At 46.5% G+C, this 22,055-nt stretch overlaps 2 protein-coding genes across 7 annotated transcripts in view; one reads left to right on the top strand and one right to left on the bottom strand.

Moving 5' to 3' along the window:
* The window catches only part of PRPSAP2 (phosphoribosyl pyrophosphate synthetase associated protein 2), a 39,558-nt gene extending 23,922 nt beyond the window's left edge, over nucleotides 1-15,636 (bottom strand). The window contains exons 1-7 of one of the 4 annotated variants that reach the window (XM_060080836.1): nucleotides 15,538-15,620; nucleotides 10,416-10,510; nucleotides 10,023-10,173; nucleotides 9,077-9,129; nucleotides 6,500-6,566; nucleotides 2,888-3,060; nucleotides 583-698 (exon numbers count right to left, since the gene is read on the bottom strand). In XM_060080836.1, the coding sequence (XP_059936819.1) occupies nucleotides 583-698; nucleotides 2,888-3,060; nucleotides 6,500-6,566; nucleotides 9,077-9,129; nucleotides 10,023-10,141 (528 nt within the window). In that variant the 5' untranslated portion in view covers nucleotides 10,142-10,173; nucleotides 10,416-10,510; nucleotides 15,538-15,620. Of the gene's footprint in view, nucleotides 1-582; nucleotides 699-2,887; nucleotides 3,061-5,362; nucleotides 5,640-6,499; nucleotides 6,567-9,076; nucleotides 9,130-10,022; nucleotides 10,174-10,415; nucleotides 10,511-15,537 lie in introns of those variants that run through there. The other 3 variants (XM_060080837.1, XM_060080838.1, XM_060080835.1) reach the window with 3 other exon arrangements.
* Nucleotides 15,637-15,967: 331 nt separating this feature from the next.
* Nucleotides 15,968-22,055, top strand: part of SHMT1 (serine hydroxymethyltransferase 1) — a 62,876-nt gene continuing 56,788 nt past the window's right edge. The window contains exon 1 of one of the 3 annotated variants that reach the window (XM_060081961.1): nucleotides 15,968-16,024. The gene's annotated coding sequence lies outside the window, so the exon portion shown is untranslated. Of the gene's footprint in view, nucleotides 16,025-17,812; nucleotides 17,875-18,067; nucleotides 18,084-22,055 lie in introns of those variants that run through there. The other 2 variants (XM_060081960.1, XM_060081962.1) reach the window with 2 other exon arrangements.

The following is a 22,055-nucleotide window of genomic DNA, read 5'->3' as shown; positions in this document are numbered from 1 at the left end:
GCAATTTTAACAGCTTAGCAAAATAAATAAATAGCAGATTAAGAATTTAAAAATACACCGAATTCAGTGCCTTGTGACCATCTAGAGGGGTGGGATAGGGAGGGTGGAAGGGAGACGCAAGAGGGAGGAGATATGGGGATGTATGTACATGTATAGCTGATTCACTCTGTTGTAAGGCGGAAACTAGCACACCATTGTAAAGCGATTATACTACAATAAAGATGTTTAAAAAAATGGTGTGTTAGTTTCAGGTGTACGGCAGTTATGCATATAAAGGTATCTATTCTTTTTCAAATTCTTTAATTGGGAGCTTGGGATTGACATATACACGCTACTGTATTTAAAATAGATAACCAACAAGGACCTACTGTATAGCACAGGGCACTCTGCTCAGTATTCTGTAATAAGCTAAATGGGAAAAGAATTTCAGACTGAAAAAAAAAATACACTGAATTACATTTATAAAGTAAATAGTACTTTAAGCAGAATACATCAAGTTTTAATCCTTCATGGACAGCCCAAGGAAATGGAAATGCATCTTTCAACCTTAAACAGAATGTTAAAAAGTTTGAGCTAGCTCACCTCTTCTTGAATATACTGTAATAAGAAGGGAGATGCTCTTAAATTATCAACAGGAATATTGAAGAAGCCCTGAATTTCCTTCTGGTGTAAATCCATAGTAATAAGATGAGTCAGACCTTTGAAAATAAAGCAGACACAAACACACAAATAGTTTCATAACCAGTTGCACTGTATGAATAAGTACTACATAAAACAAGATACCATATATAATAAATTACTATTAAAAATTGCTCATCAAAAACTCAGCATCTTTATTTTTTTTTAGTACAATGAGATTATAAGATAAAAGAAAATATAAATATAGGTCTCTGCCCCCCGGTTCCCAGCACAGAGCTCCTAAAACCCTTGCCATTCCCTCAGTGCTAAGAGCACCGGGGGCATCTCTTATTCTTATATCTGGTCTTTGACCCCACCTCCGACACAGAGCTCCTGAAAGCCTTATGAATTCCTTAGTTATAAGAGTACCAGGAGTATCTTTTGTTCTAATGAGGCGACCCAGGATGGGCTCCGGGATGGGGGCCGGTCACCACGATTTTCAGGCTCCCCACCCCCACTCTCGAGAAGGGGGACGGGCTGGAAATGGAGCTAATGAACGAGCACGCCCTTGTGAGGACACCTCCATAAAGTCCCAACAGCGCGGGCTTCGGGGAGCTTCCAGGCAGGTGAACACGGGCACAAGCCCCACCCCATGCCCTGCCCCACGCACCTCTTCCACCCGGATGCCCACCAGGATCCTTTATCATGTCGTTTTATGGTAAACCGGTGAATAGTGACAGAACAGTGTTCCCGAGTTCTGTGAGGAGTTCTAGTAAATTAATCGAACCCAAGAGGAGGTCGTGGGAACCTCTGACTTATAGCCAACTGGTCAGCACAGGTGACAACCTGGACTTGCAGTGAGCATCTGGGGGGGGTCAGGGGAGCAAGCGCGTGGGACTGAGCCCTTAACCCGTGGGATCGGACGCCATCTCCAGGTACACAGTGTCAAGAGTGAAACTGTACGGCACCCAGCTGGTGCCCTGGAGAATTGCAAGGTGTAGAGAAAACGCCTACACATGTGGTGACAGAGGTGAAGTGTTCCCTGCGAGGAGTAAAGGAAACTCAGAGGAGGTGGGGAACTGGGTTTCCCCCCTCAGAAGGGAAAGACTGGGTGGCTTTTCTTACACAGAGATGCATGGTTTTCACATCAATTTAAAGTCTTAAAACAGCCAAGATCATAGCAATGAAGAAATGTCTCTGATAATTCTATGAGAGTGGATTTCATCTCCCAAAGTTTTTTCAATAGGCATGACAAAGCCATGTTAAGACAAATATTTGTCTTAATATATTAAGACAAACTGCACAGGCCTGTCTGTAATTCAAAAAAATGAAGAATCTTCATCCCATTGGCTCCTTAAAGGATATTTGAAATGGAAATATATATATATATATATATATATAAACATACATATAATTCAACTGGAAAAATTTTTTAAAGCAGAACTTGCCCAGATGAACAGGACAGCAAGCCTGGTGGCCCCCAGGAGTAAGCCTAGGAAGGAAGGGCAGGCCTGCTCCCTCCAGCTGAGATCTCAACTGGGTACGCTCTTCAGGTTGCTGGGGTTCAGGTTTATTCATTTTTTTGTTTTGGTTTTGCCTTCTTTGAAATGCTACAGTAGAAAATTTATTCTGCAGTAAGTGTCTGTGTTAAAATGTAGTGATATGGGGACTTTTTATTCTTTTCTCTGTGCAAACGCTCTGTGATATGTGCCTTCTATAATCATACACACATACACAGGCACGCCCGTGCGCGTGGGCGCAGATGCGCACACACACACACACACACACACACACAGAGTAACAACTCTGAAGATTACTTAGAAACAAGGAGGAGACACTTAGGATGTTACCTAAAAATGCACAACACAAAATAATTTGTATCGTCTGCAAAGTATGCCAGTGTGTACTGGGAAAGGGAAGAGACGAAAATAAAAACAGTTGCTGTGTTATTAGAGTTGTTGATTCCAAATGCTTTCTTCCCCGTTAAAAACAACCTAAATATGATTGTAACTTGTCACTTCAATATTAATTTTTTAAACAAAGAATTTAGGAAACGATAAGTTGTTCTCATCAGCTTTGTGTTTAGGGAGTTGGGAACAGGAGAGAACTCTGAGCACTGTTGTCTCATTACAAATTAGCCATCTTAAAGCTGTATCACTATTTCTACTGTTTAACATTCTAATTTAGTTAAGACAATGTTTTACAATTTCTCAGGTAAAAATAAAACTCCCAGACCCCCAATAAACCATCAAATATCTGCCTTTCTTACCAGCTTTGCACATCATGGAAGCTAGCAGTTTAGAAACAATGGAGCCTCTCTTTCTCATCTTGCACTGTTTGCTGTAAGGAAAGTAGGGGATCACGCCAATGATGCTTTTGGCGCTGGAGGTCTTACACGCGTACACCATGATGAGGAGCTCCATGATGGTGGTGTTCACATCCCTGGAACCCAAGGACAGAAACCAGCAAGGAGAAACGTCACATACACGATGACCTCTCTTGGTTCCAACTAAGCGTTAGCCATGTGTCACGCCCGCCTCGACCAAGACAGACTCTAGACCCAAAAAAGAAACCACATCCCTCTCTTCTAGGGCCTCCATCAGTCGCCCCCATGCTGCCTCTCAGCCGATGACCCTACTTCCTTTTCCACTGAGAAGAGCACTGTCAGAAAAGAGCCCAGGGCCCCCACTGCAACATGCACGTGCAGCTCCCAAGTCTGCCTGCCCTGAGCCATTAGCCAGAGACGAACTTTCCACACCAAAGTCACTCTAAAATCAGCCCTCCCGTGACGCAGGGATCTCATCCCCCCGCCCACTGAAGCAGGGCTCCAGCAATCCCCCCGGCCACCCCATCAGTGTGTCACTCTCCCCTGCTCAAACCCATGGGTCGTTTCTCCCATTAACAGCAGCTCAGGCCACTTTCCCCACTGCCCCATTTCTTGGCTCCCCTGTGCCGCACATCTCAAGACAGTCGTCCACACTTGCTTCCAACTCATCTCTCTCATCTTCTCCCACCCACGCTCCGATCCAGGTCACGGATGACCTCCACGAGGCCAAGGCCAACGCTGGGTTCTCACTCGGCCTCTCTCCGTCCTCGCCCTGACACACTCCATCACTCCCCCAGCGCTCCCCTCCCGCCCCGCTTTGTTTCCTCTGCTGGTTCCTCTCCTCCCCAGCTTCCTGCCCTGACACCTGATCATTTGTCCTCTTCTCCTCTCTCCTCCCTCCTCCCTCGCTCGGGCTTCTCATCCAATTTCAGAGCTTTGTAAATGCTTGAGACTCAAATTTATAGCTCCAGCCCAGGCTTCTCAAGTCCAGCCTAACAAATTCAGCTGCTTCTTGACAATTCCACTAGAAAGTCTGTTAAGACATCTCAAAACGTACCCCAAACTGAACTGCTCTTTGACCGGCAAGGCTGCCTCGTCATAAACCTCTGCCATCTCAGCTGATGGCAGCGCTGCTCCTGCAGTTTACTCAGGACAAAACCCCCAGAGGCGTCCTTACCTGCTCTCCTGTCCAGAGTGACAGCAACCCACCACTCCACTGCTGCCCTGGGGCCGAGCCTCGACCCCCGCCCAACAGTGACAGCCCACCCTCTGCACAGCATCCAGCTGAAGCTTAAAGCAAAGGCAGATCATGCGCTCTGCTCAGGAGCCAGCGATGTTTTCCCGCAGATGCCAAGGCCCCACAACGGCTCCCGAGGCCCCTTCAGGGTCTGACCCCACCCCAGCTCTGCGCTCCACTCCTCCTCCATGCCCTCCCCTCATGCCAGTCCTCACGCCCACCTGAGGGCCTTCGCTTCAGGGCTGGCTCCCTGCCCCTGCCTGGAGTGCCCTCGTTGCCAGCCGGCACCTTCTTCCAGTTTTTGTCAGATGCCACCTCCCCAGCCTGCCCTCTCTCCATCCTTTACCACCGTCACGTCCGACTCCTTGCCATGCTGTTTTGGTTTTTACCCATAGCGCTCATCATCTTCTGACAAACTAGATAATCTACTTATTCATTATGTTACCTGCATGTCCTAGAATATAGGTTCCATGAGGACAAGGATCTGTGAACTATTTTAATCCTTCACGCATCTCACACACCTGTAACAGTGGCTGGCACATAACAGACATTCAATAAATGTTTGTGAATGAGCGACTGCGTGAAAGAGTAAGGGAAACACGGAACAATTGGGTGAGTAGGTTCTCTGCTGATACCTAACAACAAGCCTGACATGGGAAGAGTTAAAGTAGCCTTTCAGAAAGCATTCTGTGTGAGGGGTAAGAGCAGGGGAACCAACAGCAGGTGTAAAGTTACACCAAGTTCCCAAACTATACTCCCAGGAACACCATTTTTCTGTGAACTGGTACAAGGCTTTCCATCCCTAAATTCAAATAATAACTTGTCTGAATTACAGGAAAAGTTAAGTTAATGGACAGAATTTTCTTAATTTAAAATTTTTCTTATACTTTTAGTGCCTACCACCAGTCTACACTAAGACAAGGTACAAGGTGTATCTGACAACACCAAATCTCAGTGTTAACTGTTTCTTAAAGACCACAATATCTAAGCTTTCTGCAACCTGGACAAGACAAGCCTATGGCACAGTCTGGAGCACTCCAAAATGAGGCATGTAGAGAAAATTAAGGGAATGGTTTTGGCTAGAGGAATAAGAAACTGACAAGAGGCACGGGCAGAACAAAAAGAGTATTGAAGGAATGAATGAATGAATGAATGGAAAGAAATGGAAGGTATACACGTACTGCAAACACCCGGGAGCCAGAAGGAAGTCAGCTGTTCTGTGCTCTGCACTTTCCCCTCCTTGATGAGGGCATGGGCATGGAGAGCGCTCTACCAGCCTGGCGTCTGGCCCGGGAAAGAGAGCGGCAGCAGGGGCAGCACGAACTCTCGCCCCACAGCCCAGCCCTGCTGAGGGTCCTAAGCGGAGGGAAGACACGAAGCCAGGGCCCCGCCGCAAAGGCCCCGCACACTTGCGCTCCAGGACGATGGGATGCAGTGACAGGTCCCCTTCGGCTCCTCCTGCCAGAAGAGTCAGGTGGCTTTGAGATTTCATCCCCATGAACCAAAGACCAGGACAGAGATGTTCAAAATTTAGGTGAAAGTTCATGTGTTCCAAGTCTAAATTCTCCCAAAATTTGGCTCTTCTTCACTTTCTTTGGTATTTATCTTACATGTAACCACAAATTTAGCTTGCAGCAATTTCTGGAATCTCTAGGCTAAAAACTGTTGCACTACACAAACCGATTTCTAGACATTATTAAAAATTGTACTGAGTTAAAAATTTCATCTATAGAGGCCTTGAGGGACACCTGTGGACAGAGTGGCATTTGATCAAAGAGCGGTGCAGACACCCTCACTGCACTGAATCTTCTATCCCCAGCGTACACATTTGTGACCTCAACAATTTCCAGAACAAGCAGCTATCAAATGTCACAGGAGACAGGAACGCACATGCCTTCAACACACCGCCTATCTTCTCAGCTCCTTTAATTTATGCAACAGGACAGTACGTTTAAATTATCTGCAGGAAAAGCTTTAAGAACCCCAAGTAAGCAAATTCCTCTCCTCCCGCCTGTTTTCTTTTTTGGAACTAGAAGAGCTTCCCTACAAATTTTATGAAATTCTGGCTACTGAGAGCAAACGTAATGGGCTCTCTTATTGTTAAGCGCCTCCACCCCAAAACTTGGTTATTCCCACCCTTGAGAACACTGAAAGAACACAAAAAAGTCAGCAGCTATGTCAGAAAAATTAGCAGAGTAAGATCATGGCAATTTTAAAACAATCGTCATTCTCCCTGTCTAGGCAACTCTTATTATTCTAAACATTCATGCCCAAACAGAGACCCAGAAAGCAACATTTCTGTTGGATAAGTTACTCACTTTGAAACAGTTTGGATGATGAAAACATCTTTCCCCCTCACAGACTCTTGAATTTGTACTCTTGTTTCTGGCAGGAAAAGGGGAAAAGAGAAGAAGGGTGAACAAGGCACATAACTTTAAAAAACACACACAAAAAACCCTGCAGCATTCCCCAATGTTGTGAAGTATGGAAACTGGAACTGTTTCAAAACTCACTAGGTTTTCAGTTCTATGAAGGATAACGAACACAGTTCGATTAATCACACCTTTTAAACATGTTAAGTTCTACGACATGCTTAAGAAGGAATCACACGTGTCACTTAAAAGAACTAAATATCCCCTCCTCACTTCCTGTACATAAACAGTGAGTGCTGGGGCTGCTCTGAGCCCCGTATCCTTACAGGAAATGATACACTCATTCATTCAACCAGCAACAATTAAGAACCTATTAGGCACAAATGTTAGAATAACATTGTGGAAGTAAAGATAAATAAGGCCCAGTATCCCTACTCTCAAAAAACTTGTGATCAGCCACGAGGAAACAATTAGACAAATCCAGAGTGGGAAATTCCTCAAGACAAACTCTTCAAAAAGTCAGTGCTGTGGGGGAAAAAAAGAAAAGGTGAAGGGACTGCCCTAGTCTAGAAGAGAATAAAGAGATATAAAAAACACCTCACTTGAACCAAGAATCCTGGTTTAAAAAACAAACAAAAGGGACTTCCCTGGTGGCTCAGTGGTTAAGAATCCACCTGCCAATGCAGGGGACACGGGTTCGAGCCCTGGTCCGGGAAGATCCCACATGCCATGGAGCAACTAAGCCCGTGCGCCACAACTACTGAGCCTGTGCTCTAGAGCCCGCAAGCCACAACTACTGTGCCCACGTGTCACAACTACTGAGCCTGTGCTTCTAGAACCTGCAAGCCACAACTACTGAGCCCACGTGCCTAGAGCCTTGCTCCGCAACAAGAGAAGCCACCACAATGAGAAGCCCGCGCACCGCAACAAAGACCCAATGCAGCCAAAAATAAAAAAACAAATAAATAAATTTATAAAAACAAAAAACAGCTAGGACAACTAGGAAAATTAGACCGTACATTAGTTATTAGATGATAGAGAATTATCATTAATCTCTTTAATGTGACAATGGTAGAGTATCTACATGGGAAAAGGTCCTCCTTCGGAGACACATGGTCAAGTATTCAGGGGTTAAGTGTCAATGTCTGCAACTCAGGTCCAAATGGTCCCACAAACACACATTTATACAGCAAAGTGTTACCTGCTGAATCTGGGTGGTACTCATTCATATGGGTATTCATGGCACTACTCTTTCACATTTTTTATAGGTTTGAACATTTTCATTAGAAATGTTGGAAAAAATAGAGTATATGTTTACAAAAAAGTGTGGTACCATGGAAAGAAAATGAGCTTTAGAGACAGGGAGATTGAGCTTTGAATCCCGACTCTGTCCCCTCTGGGGCCTCGTTCCTAACGTCACCCCTGAACTCAGTTCCTCAGTACCTGGTAATGGTAAGGACTCTAGAGACGTTAGTTCCCTCCTTCCTTCCCCTCGTTCATGAACCCGGAGGGTGGACAGGCTCCTCCTGAGTCTTCCGCCACCAGCCTCCCTCAGACCCCCTTCTACACTAGACCAAGGACTTCATTCAATTCCCTTTAGCAGCAAAATCTTCTCCAAACTCCCTGTATATTTCCCTCAATTATACTTTTTTCCCACTGAAGCCACATGGGGGAACTTGGGAGATAGGGAACAGGAGGCAGTAATGGAGAAATAAATAGGGGAAGAGCAAATTTGTGCCTTTTCATCTAAGTGTCTTGTAAGTTCTCTAATATTTAAGTATTAGACAAAATCCTGCAGTGGAAAAGGAGAGGGAACCAGTATTTACTGAGTGCCTACTATGTGCCAAAAACTGTGTTAGGCACACAAATTATCCCACTTAATCCTCAGAACAGCCCGAATTATTTGCAGTTTAGACACCTAAAATAACTTGCCAAGGAGAAGTTGTCTGACTCTCACACCTATGCAGGTCATCTGTCGCTCCTGCTAGAATAATTTCAAACATCTGCCATTTCTACAGAAAGTACAAAGGCTAAATAACACGTGATTTTCACAACTTGAGGTGTTTATACAACATCATAAATCAGTTAGCAAAAAGCACTTCCTGACATGACATCATGGAGTCTAGCCCAAGGCAGTGCAGGTTGGCGTAAAGAATACCCACTACCCGATACCGTGGCTACACAGGGCATATGCACCCCGCCTAAGGGGACGTATTCAACCAAGCGCTGAGCCAATGCTTCCTTCAGTTGAACAGCTTGTTCACGCACCCACGCAGCTGTTATTGGATGACGTCTAAGGACTAGACTTTAAGGCCCCAGATGTGACTGCCCCAGAATTCTCTACCGAGCTGGTATTAGCGGGAGCAGGAACACTGCGCTCGCCCCCATTGCCTGCCTGTCTTCCTGCTGGCAGAACTAACTGGACACTGAGGCCGACTGTTTCAGCTATGGAGGATGAAGGACTGGGCCAGCACAGCATGTACCACAAAAAGGCCACCGTCACGAAAGCACAGGATCACTCACCTCTGTCAGGCTCCTGGTAAACTTGCACTTTGCCCATCTCCACCCCCAGCCGCCTAGAGAAGAGAAAGATGGAAAATGCTGAAAAAGTAATAGAACAGATGCAACATCTTTACTATCAAGGATGATTTAGAAATTGATAAAAATAAAACAAATTTTTAAAAATAGAGGTATTCCTATTACGAGATTGAAAGTGGACGTAGAATTGTTCGGTCACCTAACCCATCACATGCCAACCCAAGAAGGCCTCTCAACCCTGTCCTGGTTCTCCAGGGTCCTGGTTCTCCGACCTGGGCTCCCTGCCCTCCAGCCACATTCCTGCTGTTCCCTCTGCCTGGAGGGCGCTGCCCCAGACCTTCACTTGGTGTCTATTCAGGTTTCTCAATTCACATTCCATCCCCAGGGTTTAAAGGCACGTGAGCACTAAGGCAGAACAACCTGCCCTTGCCTCTCTGTTCTCCCCACGTTTACCACCATCTGAAGTGATCTTGTTTGTTTTGCTGACTTGCTTCTTGCCTGGCCCCTCTACTAAGGAAGGAAGGGTTCTGAATGGCTTGTTCACTGTTACTCCCCAGCATCTAGATCAAGGTCTGGTACACAGTAGGAGTTCAATATTTATTTAATAAATAACTAAAATTATACTGAACTGTAATCTATAAACTATCTCCATATAGTATATACCCTTCATTGTTCTTTATACCCAAGTAATTCTATACATATGTAGCACCTAACACAATCTCTGGCACTCAGGAGTCACTCAATAAATGTCTGCTGAATGAACGTGTAGGAGTGACAACAGTTTACAAGAAGGTGAGCCTTTAATACACAGATGATGAGCAGATTAACTATAAAATATCTGCTTTCAAATTTAACAATCAGTGCCAATCCGTTTATCAAATGTAAAACACCACATAATGAGTACAGATTTTAATACTATGATTATACTCACTCAGCGATTTTCTTTGAAAGTTCCATACATGATGAATTAGAATTTGCCGAAAACAACACCAGACCCCCTTTGGTTATGTTCATCTTGGCTTCTGATTCAGGTGGCGCCACACAAAACATCAAAACCTTCTTGGTTTTCCAATTCTCAGAGCCTGGAAAGATACAAAATATATTAAGAACTGTCATATGATATGAAATACACCTGAAAATTTTTTAATAGCAAGTGACTTAAGCTGAAGGAAATTAGTTTTTACCATGATGGAGTCTTTTATATTAAACGTGTATATAGACAAATAGAAAGTCTATTTGAGTTTTAGGGTTCCAAATTTATGGAAAGATGCTATCATATGACTCAATTATTTTCATGACCACTGGGAATAAATGATAAACTTACAAGAAAGGTGGAGCTGAAGAGCTCAGTGTTTTACTGTTTGCTGCTTAAAGTCAATTACGACAACCTCCTTTTAGTCTCTGACAACAAAATTCCTCCTGGATTAACACACAGAAAAATGGCAAAGCCATTAGCAAGGACAAGGACTGACTGATCCTTAAACAACGAATAAAAAACCCGTCCATGCCCAGCTTTCCCTGTAATGCCTGTTCACCATGAAACCTCCCCCTGGCCTTGCAGCTGCCCCAGGTCCTGTCTAAGTCTCAGCTTGTCATCTGCATTTTTCCTCAACTAGAACACAAGGTTGACCAGGTAACAATAACCTTGAAGGAAAGTAACTCAGCCACGCAACTGACCAGCAGCAGGGCACCGACAGACAGAGCCTGGCCTGCAGGTCATCAGAACCCCCCATGCTCTCCTCCTCCTCTGGGCACTCTCTGGGCTGAGCGTCCTTATGGAGAAAGGCAGGCACGGGTTAGATGCAGGAGCACAACCCACTAGGCCTTCGGAGACAGAGGCACCTTCCCAGCAAGCCCACTGCACTTCCCCAGTCATATGTTTATGTGCGTGGCTCTGGGAAGGCTGGTGGACAGGAGCAAAAGGCTGAAGCCAATTATCTTATTTGTTATTCTTAAATTTTAATTACACAAGTAAGAAACAAATACATTCTCCTTGTAAAAGAAACTGAAACATGAGAGTTAAGGCTAACGTCACTAGCTCCGATCCCAGGCTCCTTCTCACCCACGTCCTTGGACCTGACAGTTCTTATTATTAGTTTGAAAGAGACACCATCAGGCTGTTACACGTTCACACATGTGATCCCATAAAAAATACATATAAAAATTCATTTCTAACGTGAAAAGGGATCATCATACAAATCTACCTATAATCTGCTTTTTTAAAAAGCAATATAGGGACTTCCCTGGTGGCGCAGTGGTTAAGAATCTGCCTGCCAATGTAGGGCACACGGGTTCGAGCCCTGGTCCGGGAAGATCCCACATGCCACGGAGCAACTAAGCCTGGGCGCCACAACTACTGAGCCTGCACTCTAGAGCCCGCGAGCCACAACTACTGAAGCCCACGCGCCTAGAGCCCGTGCTCCACAACAAGAGAAACTCCCGCACCACAGTGAGGAGTAGCCCCCGCTCGCGGCAACTAGAGAAAGCCCGCGTGCAGTGACGAAGACCCAACGCAGCCAGAAGTAAATAAATTAATTAATTAAAAAAAAAAAAAGGCAATATATTTTCAGATCCCAGGTAGAAAGTATAGAGTCATCATGGCCTTTTTAACTGCCACCAGTGCTCCCTGGTGCAGGCACGCCACACTTAGCAGGTCACCAACCCAAAGAGGCCTCCTTATGCATGTGTGTGTGTCTCTCTCTGCAGTAACTGCCAGTGGGGGCCAGTGGGTCATAAGGTGGGTCACTCACGGTCCCCCACGCAGGCTAGAGCACATTTCCTCTTCAGAGGCATCCCTCAATGGGAAACACAGGCCACCCCAATGCACCTGACCTAAAGCCTATGAATTACAAACAGAAATGTATAAACAGCTGGCCAAAGGCCTAAGGAGACCAAGAAGGACCACTGGTGTGTACCGTGGAAAGTGGCTTTGGAGCAGGGATTGGCCAAGTACAGCCCACGGGCCAAAACAGGTTATTTCTGTAAATAAAACTGTACTGGAACACAGCCATGCTCACTGTCTACAAGTTGTCTGTGGATGCAGTGGTAGAGTTAAGTATGGGCTGCAAAGCCTAAAACATTACCTGGCCCTCTACAGAAAAAGTGTGCCGAGCCAGCTTCACAGCACAGCGTGGGGCAGGGTGACTGGCACAAAGGAAAGAAATAATATTTAACCATCAACACTCAGAATCGGAGGAGATCCTAGGTGTCTTCTAACACCACCTCTCAACTCTTCTATGCCTGTGTTTAGGAACAGAGTCTGGAAAAGGAAACCACAACAAAAATAAAACTCATTCTCCTGTAGTCATGAATACAGGCTTTGGAGTCAAAGCCAGGTTTGCATCTTAGCTCCTACTTCCCCTTAACTCACTGTGAGGCCTCGCGTAAATTAGTCACTCTCAGCTTCCGCCCCCTCATCCATGCAACTGCGAATAGGAATACTGACCGTACAGGGTCACTGTAAGATGAGTTCCTGTACAGCACTTAACACAGTGCCCCACATACAGGATACGCATGGTAAACGGAAGCCTCTGATGAGTCAACTTGTTAATATTTTGGTTACCTACGGAACGAGTACATAATATGCATGGAATGGCCACTTTTTTACATCCCCTAACCTTCAAATAAGAAGCTTCTTAAAGGACAACAGTGTTCTTGAGAGGACGTGGAACACTGAGAATCAAACTATCTGAGGGGAAGGAAGAGATCTTGGAAGTAACTCAGTCCATCTCTAGGACTGCCACCAAGGAGCCACTCCAGATACCTGAACAGCCCCGGGCCTGATGCCCACATCCTGAGGGTCCAGCCATTCCAAATTCTTCCTTAGAACACGCAGATTCCTCTCCCAGCAGCCTCCCCCTCCTGAGCCTTGTCCTTCCTTTGAAGATTTATGGGAAACCCCAAATTCCTTCTCCCCAGGGCAGCCCTCAACCTATCTCAAGATGGCTCTCTTGCCTCTGTGTATTCTCTTTTCCTGGAACCTTTCATTAATGGTCATGGTTTAAATGTCCTTCATCACTGACTATGGTCTCTAGGGTTTCCGTCTCCAGATACCAGGTTTCAATAATGGAAACCTAACCTAAGACCTCAAAATGGCACAGGCGGGCTTCCCTGGTGGCACAGTGGTTGTGAGTCCGCCTGCCGATGCTGGGGACGCGGGTTCGTGCCCCGGCCCCGGAGGATCCCACATGCCGCGGAGCGCCTGGGCCCGTGGGCCATGGCCGCTGAGCCTGCGCGTCGGGAGCCTGTGCTCCGCAACGGGAGAGGCCACAGCAGTGAGAGGCCCTCGTACCGAGAAAAAAAAAAAAAAAAAAAAAGGCACAGGCTGGGAGACCCTTTGTAAACAGTTATCAGTATAGTCATGTTCTGTGACTACCCATCTCACAAGTCGGTCAAACAATAAAACTAGTTGCTAGTTTTAGTTCTCAGGCCACTGCTAGTTTCAGTTCTCCTTTTCTTATTGGAAATTCAAGTTGTGCTCTTTACCAAGCTTTAAGAAAAGAGTATTAAAGATTATCTTCATAAACAAGATAATCACCAGGATGGGGCTGGCAGAAGGCTCATTACTACAAGGCTATAGTGTGAAATGGAGAGTAAAGAGAACATTCCCATTTTCCCCCCATAAACTACAGTTGCTTTTACATTTATCCTAAATTCACTCTAGAATGTGTGAGAATTATATACAACACATGAAACCACAGCCTTTTCAGAGAATCTCAGAACCTTACGAAAAGCAAATCATATTCCTCTTTGATTGAGACTGGGCAATCTGTTAAGTCTCATGAAGGAAACCAGTCTGAAAGACCACTCGCTTTGCGAGTGCTGGCAGTCATTTCAAAACGACTCATGCACATCTCAGATGAGCAAGGCTGGCATCAAAGTGTGTTGCTTTCCATCTAGTGCGTCTGCTGTGTAAATACCTCCCATCTAAATATGGCTGGAGTCACAGTGCCTCACCAGAATTTAAGGTCCAGGACAGCAGAGATTTTTTCCACTATTATTTTCTCTGCTGTACACCCAGGGCCTAGAATAGTACCTGGCAGAGGGAGAGGCTTAACAAATGTCTGTTGAATAAAGCCTGACCTCACTGAGTTGCAATGATTAACACATGGAGTTGAAAGAAGTCTGCAAACTATAAGGTGTCAGAAAGTATAAAGAATTATTATTTTTATTAGTGATGTACCTCACTCAAGGAAAATTTGCTTTTTGGGGTCAGTATTGAAGAGAATTAGAAGGGTGAAGCCTAGATGTAATTAATCCTCCAGGACTCTATGACCCCAGGCACCTGGCTATCTCTTCATCAGAATGTTTTCTTTCGGCTAAATACCATTTTCTGAGTGCTCTGAATTCTTATGACAACTCAATAAAGCAGGTACTACAAGTCCCCTTTGAGACACGGGATAAGTGACGCTTGAAGATGAAGACACCTCATCAAGGCTGCCCACCCGGAAGCAGCAGACACCAGCTCAGCTTCAGCCTGTCTCCCAACACCACGGAGAGTGACCCGACACCCCGCATTTCAGGGGGCAAGCCCGACAAACACCCAGATTTAGAAAAATGTGCGTAGTAAAAAAGCCTTGTTTGGAAAACAATTTATATCACGTGTCAAAGAAAGAACACATAACTCTGATTCAGTATTTCCCCTTTGAAGAATTTATCCTACGGAAAGAAAGAAAAAGCTCAATGACGGTCACTGCATGTTTTTTCTAAGAGGAGGAACACTGAACATATGCATAAGTTACATAATGGGGTAATTAAGTAAAACTCTGAATGTACATTCAATACAATAAAAACGGTAAATATCCGGGACGGTACGAAAGTGCTTACGTTAAGTAAGAACAGAACTGCATCTCCTCCAACCCAACCTGGGAAATAACGGTACAGACGAGGTCGGGACAGGAATACGGACAAGAAGGGTAGGACTTCGTGGGGTTCAATAATGTGGGTGAATCACTTATATTTGTGCATGGAACAGTTTTAAACATTATAAATCACATTTTCTCACACCCTAAATCCCCATCCTGAATTTCCCATTCCTTGCAAAAGCTAAACACCCAAACCGCGTCAATATTAATAAAAGATGGGGAAAATCGGTATCATCACTGTGCAATACTGATGGAAACCATTTCAACGCAGAAGAAAGCCTTAGAGCTACATCCTTGCCCTCACTCAAGCTCCGCGGGGCAACAGAAAGGCCCGCGCCGCCAAGGCCAGCCCAGCACCGCCAGGGATGTCAGTCTGCGCGTGAGGCTGGGCTTCCGCCCGCAGCCGCAGGTCCCGTACCCGCCGAAAGGGCCGCGCGCCAGGCCCGCGGACCCCGACGAACCGGACCGGGCTGAGGGCTGCGCGCGGCCGGGTCCCCGTCGAGTCCCCCGCCCCTGCACCTGTGCCCCGCAGGGCCGGCCCGCCGGCCGCGCCACCACCATCGCCGGCTCCCGCCCGCCTACCTGGCCCCGACCCCAGCCCCGGCCCCGCCGCAGCCTCCGCTGCCGAATGAGGAAAGCGCCGGAGCACAGGTAGCCTCTCCAAGAGCAAAATGGCGACGCCAATCCGAGAACTGCGTCCGCAGCGACTGCGAGACCTGTGGGCGGGGCCGCTCAAGGGGGCGGGGCCACGTGAGGCGGGGCCTCGGTAGGGACCATCCGCGTGAGGGGCGGGGCAGGGAAGGGGCCCATAGAGGGGAGGGGCGGGGCCTTCGAGTCTAGCCGGAATACTCCAGGCCGGACGAGGGGCGGGGCCATGGGCGGGGCGAGGCCATGGGTGGGGCGGGGCTGACTGGAGGGGTTGGACCAGGCTGGGAGAGGGGCGGGGAGAGGGGCGGGGAGCGGTAGGGCTGAGACTCGAGAGCCCGAGTGCGGGCTTTTTTTTTTTAAACAAATTTATTTTTGGTTGCGTTGGGTCTTCGTTGCTGCGCGCGGACTTTCTCTAGTTGCGGTGAGTGGGGGCTACTCTTCCTTGTGGTGCGCGGGCTTCTCATTGCGGTGGCTTCTATGTTGCGGAGCACGGGCTTTACGCATGCTGGCTCAATAGTTCTGGCTCTCCAGCTCTAGAGCGTAGGCTCAGTGGTTGTGGCACACGGGCTTAGTTGCTCCGCGGCATGTGGGATCTTCCCAGACCAAGGCTTGAACCCTTGTTTCCTGCATTGGCAGGCGGACTCTCAACCACTGAGCCACCAGGGAAGCCCGCGACTGTGGACTTTGATGTCTGGAGTTACAAATGTCTGGGTTCAAGTCTTTACTGGCCTGTCACTTTGGGCAATGTCACTTCACCTCCCTGAGCCTCAATTTCCTCAGCCTGTGCGTCCGGAGCCTGTGCTCTGCAACTGGAGAGGCCACAGCAGTGAGAGGCCCGCGTACCGCAAAAAATAAAAAAAAAAATAAATAAATAAACAGCAGCTATAATGAATACTTTGGGTACAGTTGAGGAAACTTGAAAATAGACTGGATGTGAGGTGGCATTTTAGAATTTTAAATTTTCTTGCATGTGATAATGCCTCTTTCGCTGTGTAGGATATCCTTATGTTTAAGAGACGCATGCCTAAGTACTTAGAGGTGAAACTCACGCGAGATCTCAGCAGTGGGTTTGGTTTAGGGCTGACAATCAAAGTCACACTATACAATGCTCACACAGCACCTAGCTGACTTAGAAAGGATGTGGAACAGGAAGCACAGCAGTACTTCATACAGCTCTCCATCTCCCTGATCCCTGCATATGGGGCAGGTTCTAGTCCCAGGGGATTTCAGCAGAGGAGCCACTGGTCCCATGGGGCTGGTCCCGTGGGCCTGTGAAGGTAAGAGGCCACTTGCATTCTCCAGCAGAGCTACAGCCCATACATTTCAAGTTGTGCCAGGACAGCTAAGGACAGCAAGCCAAGGGGTGGCCTTTGGTCAGTTTAAGAGCACACACAGGTCCTGCAGGAACCTCATCCAAGTGCAGACCACAAGTCAATTCTTGAGGCTGGAGGAGGGATTCACATTTAGCTGTGAAAGTTCTCCCTCTAGTCATGATGTCTGCGCCTTCTTTTGAAGTGGCTGAAGAAAAAAGTTAACGTAAATATGACAAAAGGCTGACACTTGTTGAATCTAGGTAATGAGTTAATCAAACTATTCTTCCAGTGCTTCAGTGCTTGAAAATTTTTATTACAGGAAATCAAAAGAAATAAAATTTAAAATGGAGGTGTTCACCTCCTGCTTTCATTTCCTGTGTGGTTTACTGGTGAGTTGATTCTGCCTGTTTAAAGCTCCCTGCTCTCAAGTCATCGCACAGATCTCCCCCCTTTCGCACAGCGCCCCGCCCCCATCTCCTGACTACCATCGCTCCCTCCAATCCAAGTACTTATTCTTCTGGAAGCACATGCCATTAGACTTTCTGTTGCCTTCCTTCAGGCACAGAAAAAAAAAGAGAAACTTTTCCACATAACCAAGTAGTGCCGTGTCAGGCAGGCTTGGACCCAGGGATCAAAGCATGCGGCCAGGCCCCATCGCTCTGGTTCCATCACTTGGCTGCTGCACCTTGGGGTTGCGTCCCTTTGCAGAACCACACTCTGCGCGCCAACTACCAGCTCCCGAGGCTGCTGCTTCCGTGCAGCAGCCTTTGCCCCAGCATGCTCAGTGATAGTCCCAAGGCTTGCTCTGACTGGCCACGCTTAGTCACATGCCCACCCCTGAACCAATCAGGGAACGTCGGCCCTGACTGCCCCCCCCCCCGAGTCATATGCTCCACACCTGGCCCTGAGGTGAGTCCGCGACCGCATCGACCCGGCGAAGGCGAAGCCTCGGAGCCAGGTGACTCTGGGGTTGCGGTTCTGGCGTCTGTGAGAGACGAGACCGGAGATGGGGGTGCCTGGTTGGTGACCTGGTCCAGCCCACTTCAGAGGCCGTTAGCGTCCTTGCTGGTTCTGAGCGCTTTTTTGTCCTGTGAGTCCCGGACGTGAATTTTGGACGCGGAAAGGGCTTGGCTGATTGGCTGGACTTTTCTTCTCCTGAAAGTCCTGGTGAGCCTGCTTCTCTGGAGCTCAGCCGCAGTGTCAGGAGCCGCGCCGCTGGGGCTGTAGTTCACAGAGCGGCCGTCAGGTGGCAATGGAGAGGCAAGAAGCCAGTCTCCAGCCTGTTCTTTGGGTTTTGCTTTTTAACTTTGTGGACTTAAAAAAAAATGCACAACGTGAGAGTTGTGAGTTCAGTTTTATTTGGGGCAAAACGAGGATTGCAGCCCGGGAGACAGCACTTCAGAGAGCTCTGAGAAACTGCTCCAGAGAGGCAGTGGGGAAGGTCAGGATAGAGGTGATTTTGGTGAAGGGCGAGTACATGCAATCGAGCACATATTTTTTTGCAGCAGGTTTCTGCTAGTCACGAGGAGCATTCGTCACCATGAAGGATTTTAGTGCTTTTCTAGATAAGAGGAAATACAAGAACTGGGCTTATAAAATCGGCTCCTGAAAATATTTAACTCTCTGAAGGCCTGTTCTGCCAGTTTTTCCCAGAGCACAGAGGCCTCATTTCTGCTCTCCACCCTGAACTCCTTTCAGGGGGTGTTGAAAGTCAGCAGCTGCAGAGCACATGATTTAATCCTTGTAGAAGTAGATGGCAAGTGCCAATGGCAGTTGACAGGGCCCCCTTGCAGTCATAAATTTGACCATGCTTTGGGAGGCATTTCATGACCAATTCGTCCCACAGTGCTAGGAAGGCTCATTCCTAGGTCTGGCGAAGATTTCGCTGAGAGGTCATTCAATGTGCTGTTACTGGACTAGGTCTTATAAACAATAACTAAAGACTCTAGACCACCTGTCTTACTAATGTATTATAGTCCAGGAAAAATTCCCTCGTTGTATCTTCCCATATCTAGAGTTACGCTAGTACAATCATTGATCTCACACATAACTATATATTTTTGTCGGTGGCTCAGTCACACATTTGGTAATGCAAGAAACAACAATCTTGTAAAACAGGTAAAATAGAGGTAACATAGCTAGCAGTATTATTCAAGTCGTAAGTGAGAATTTAGCCAAGAACTTCCATTAGGTGCAGCCCAGTATATCCTTAGGTCATCTGACTTGGTCTGTTCTGTACCGATCCTTATCTTTCAGGGAAATGATATATTGGCACTGTCTATAAGACCCCCAGCCCAACCTCCTAGTGTTACTAGGCTGGTTATCCTTAGTATAATTTAATTGTTCCCAAGATAAAAGGGGGCCTTATAACTTAAATGACCATAGCCTGGTGTTAACCACATAAATCCATCCCATAATTATAGGAGGTTTTATTCCTTGGCTGAAATTTTGCTGTTGCTCTGATTGAGCTTGAATAACTTTAGAGGAAAATTCATTTTTTTGGCCAGGGTCAGAGCAGGTATTATTAATTGGCTAGGTGAGGGGGTCCTATCTAGTAATACCAAGAGTAGCCTGAACAGGACTGAACTTTCTTTCTTGGAAAATAAATGTTCTAAGGGCCATCCAGTTAGAGCCTTGGAGTGGAGAAATCCACCAAGGTAATCCAGAAGGACTAGACACAGGTAATTGGCCACAAACCCAACAATTGGATTGATTTTTAAAACTAGCATAGGATCGTGTCCATGACAGAAAAACATCTGATTTATATGCAAGGGTCCTGGAAGACAAGAAAACATTATAAATGATCCTACGAATCAGGTCCAGCATCTTGGGTAATCTGTCTGCTTCTGATGTCGTCTTATCATCCTGCTGTGAGTGTAGTTTCCTCTGTTTGAGCATCATTTTAAGGTGAGTTTGAGGTCAGCAGTCCTCTCTATAGACCAGTCCAGTGCAGGGGCCCTTGGTGAGTAGAAATTAATCCAAGAATCAGTTCCCTTCAGTTTCGCTGTGCATGAGCTAGTTAAAAGTACCTGATAAGGGTCCTTCCATCTAGGTTGGAGATAGTCCTTTAAACTATGTCTTCTCGGGCTTCCCTGGTGGCGCAGTGGTTGAGAGTCCGCCTGCCGATGCGGGGAACGCGGGTTCGTGCCCCGGTCCGGGAAGATCCCACATGCCACGGAGTGGCTGGGCCTGTGAGCCATGGCCGCTGAGCCTGCGCGTCCGGAGCCTGTGCTCCGCAACGGGAGAGGCCACAACAGTGAGAGGCCCGCGTACCACAAAAAAAAATCCATGTCTTTTCCAGTATGCATAATCCCCTGGTTGCATGTCGTGGGGCATCTGATCTTCATCCAAAAGTAGATTACTGAGATAGGCTTCAGAAACAAACTGAGAGTGTCCTTTTAACAATTCAATTAAACGTTACATTAATATAACGTAAAAACAAGGAACTATCTGGGAAGTGAGTCTTAGTAAATACAGACCTCCATTAACAAAACTGGAACTTAATATTCACTGAAACATAATCCTTTTCTCTCTAAAATTACCCTCATGTTTACCAAATATAACCAAATTAAGACTAGTTTGTTTGCAAAATAAGTCTGGTCTCAATAAACTTGGCCTGATAATTTATATAACTATCATTGATCATACAGGCTTTTAGCTTTGCTAAAACTTTTATAAGGAGTCTCATACTGAACTTTTTTTTTTTTTTTTTTTTTTTGCGGTACGTGGGCCTCTCACTGTTGTGGCCTCTTCTGCTGCGGAGCACAGGCTCCGGTCGCGCAGGCTCCGGTCGCGCAGGCTCAGCGGCCACGGCTCACGGGCCCAGCCGCTCTGCGGCATGTGGGATCTTCCCAGACCGGGGCACGATCCCGTGTCCCCTGCATCGGCAGGCGGACTCTCAACCACTGTGCCACCAGGGGAGCCCTACTCAAATTTTTAAAACTTAATTTATAAATTTATTTTTTATTTTTGGCTGCATTGGGTCTTCATTGCTGCGTGCCGGCTTTCTCTAGTCGCAGCGAGCGGGGGCTACTCTTCGTTGCGCTGCGCTGGCTTCTCATTGCGGTGGCTTCTCTTGTTGAGGAGCACGGGCTCTAGGCGTGTGGGCTTCAGTAGTTGCGGTGCATGGGCTCAGTAGTTGTGGCACATGGGCTTAGCTGCTCCGCAGCAGGTGGGATCTTCCCGGACCCGGGCTCAAACCTGTGTCCCCTGCATTGGCAGGTGGATTCTTAACCACTGTGCCACCAGGGAAGTCCCTACTCAATTAAATTTATTTTAATCTTAGTCAATCCTGACCGTGCACATAACTCTTTTCTTGGGGTCCACTTTCCACAAACGTTTCCTTACTTTCTGTATCCATCATTTTATTTTCCCATTCAGAAACAGCCACCTGTAAGTCAGACCTACTTCCTCTTCCCTTAATAAAATGTAATTCCATTCTTCATCCCTTCTTTACTGGAAACACACACCCTACTTTCCTACTGTAGACTGAAATGTTTCCTTTATTATTTCTATTAGCTTTAATTACATGCTTAAATTAGAATCCTCAGCTCTTATAACCTTAATTTCTTGTGAAAACTAAAAAGTAAGCAATTATGAACTGTCCTTTACATTGAAATTCTGTAGATTGGTGAACATAAATACCAGTGATATTTTCTAAAAAATATTTGCTTTCTTTAGAGAACGTGACACCAAACATATTCATTAATAGTCCTAAATACCTTTTGTTTCTCTGTAAAAGGAAGCCAATGTTCAGTAATTAATGTTTTGGTATATTATTTTATTTGGGAATGCTAGCTATTCAATAAGCTTCCGTCACTTAATTTAGCACAGCTCTAGAATTTCAAGTTACCAGAATCTGGAGAGACTATTTTATCTTATTTTATTTTTTAATTAAAATACTGAGTTTAGGCCGGCCAGGGCCCCGGCTGAGCTGCACTTAGCTCCGCAGGGGCGGGCAGGGGGATGCCCAGGGGCCCATGGGCCCCGGGCCCTGAAGCCTCCGGGGCCACATCCCTCTGAGCAGCGAGTGGAATCTGGGGCGGGGGGCCGAGCATGGACGGGCCTGGAGAGAAAAAAAAAAACAGAAAACAAAACCTGAGTTTATTTCACATGTATATTTTTGTCTCCCTACCATTT

The sequence above is a fragment of the Mesoplodon densirostris genome, chromosome 18 (genome assembly GCF_025265405.1).
Source record: "Mesoplodon densirostris isolate mMesDen1 chromosome 18, mMesDen1 primary haplotype, whole genome shotgun sequence".
Classification (NCBI taxonomy): Eukaryota; Metazoa; Chordata; class Mammalia; order Artiodactyla; family Ziphiidae; genus Mesoplodon; species Mesoplodon densirostris.
The sequence above is the reverse complement of the archived record's forward strand: the minus strand, read 5'-3'. Positions and strand labels throughout refer to the sequence as shown.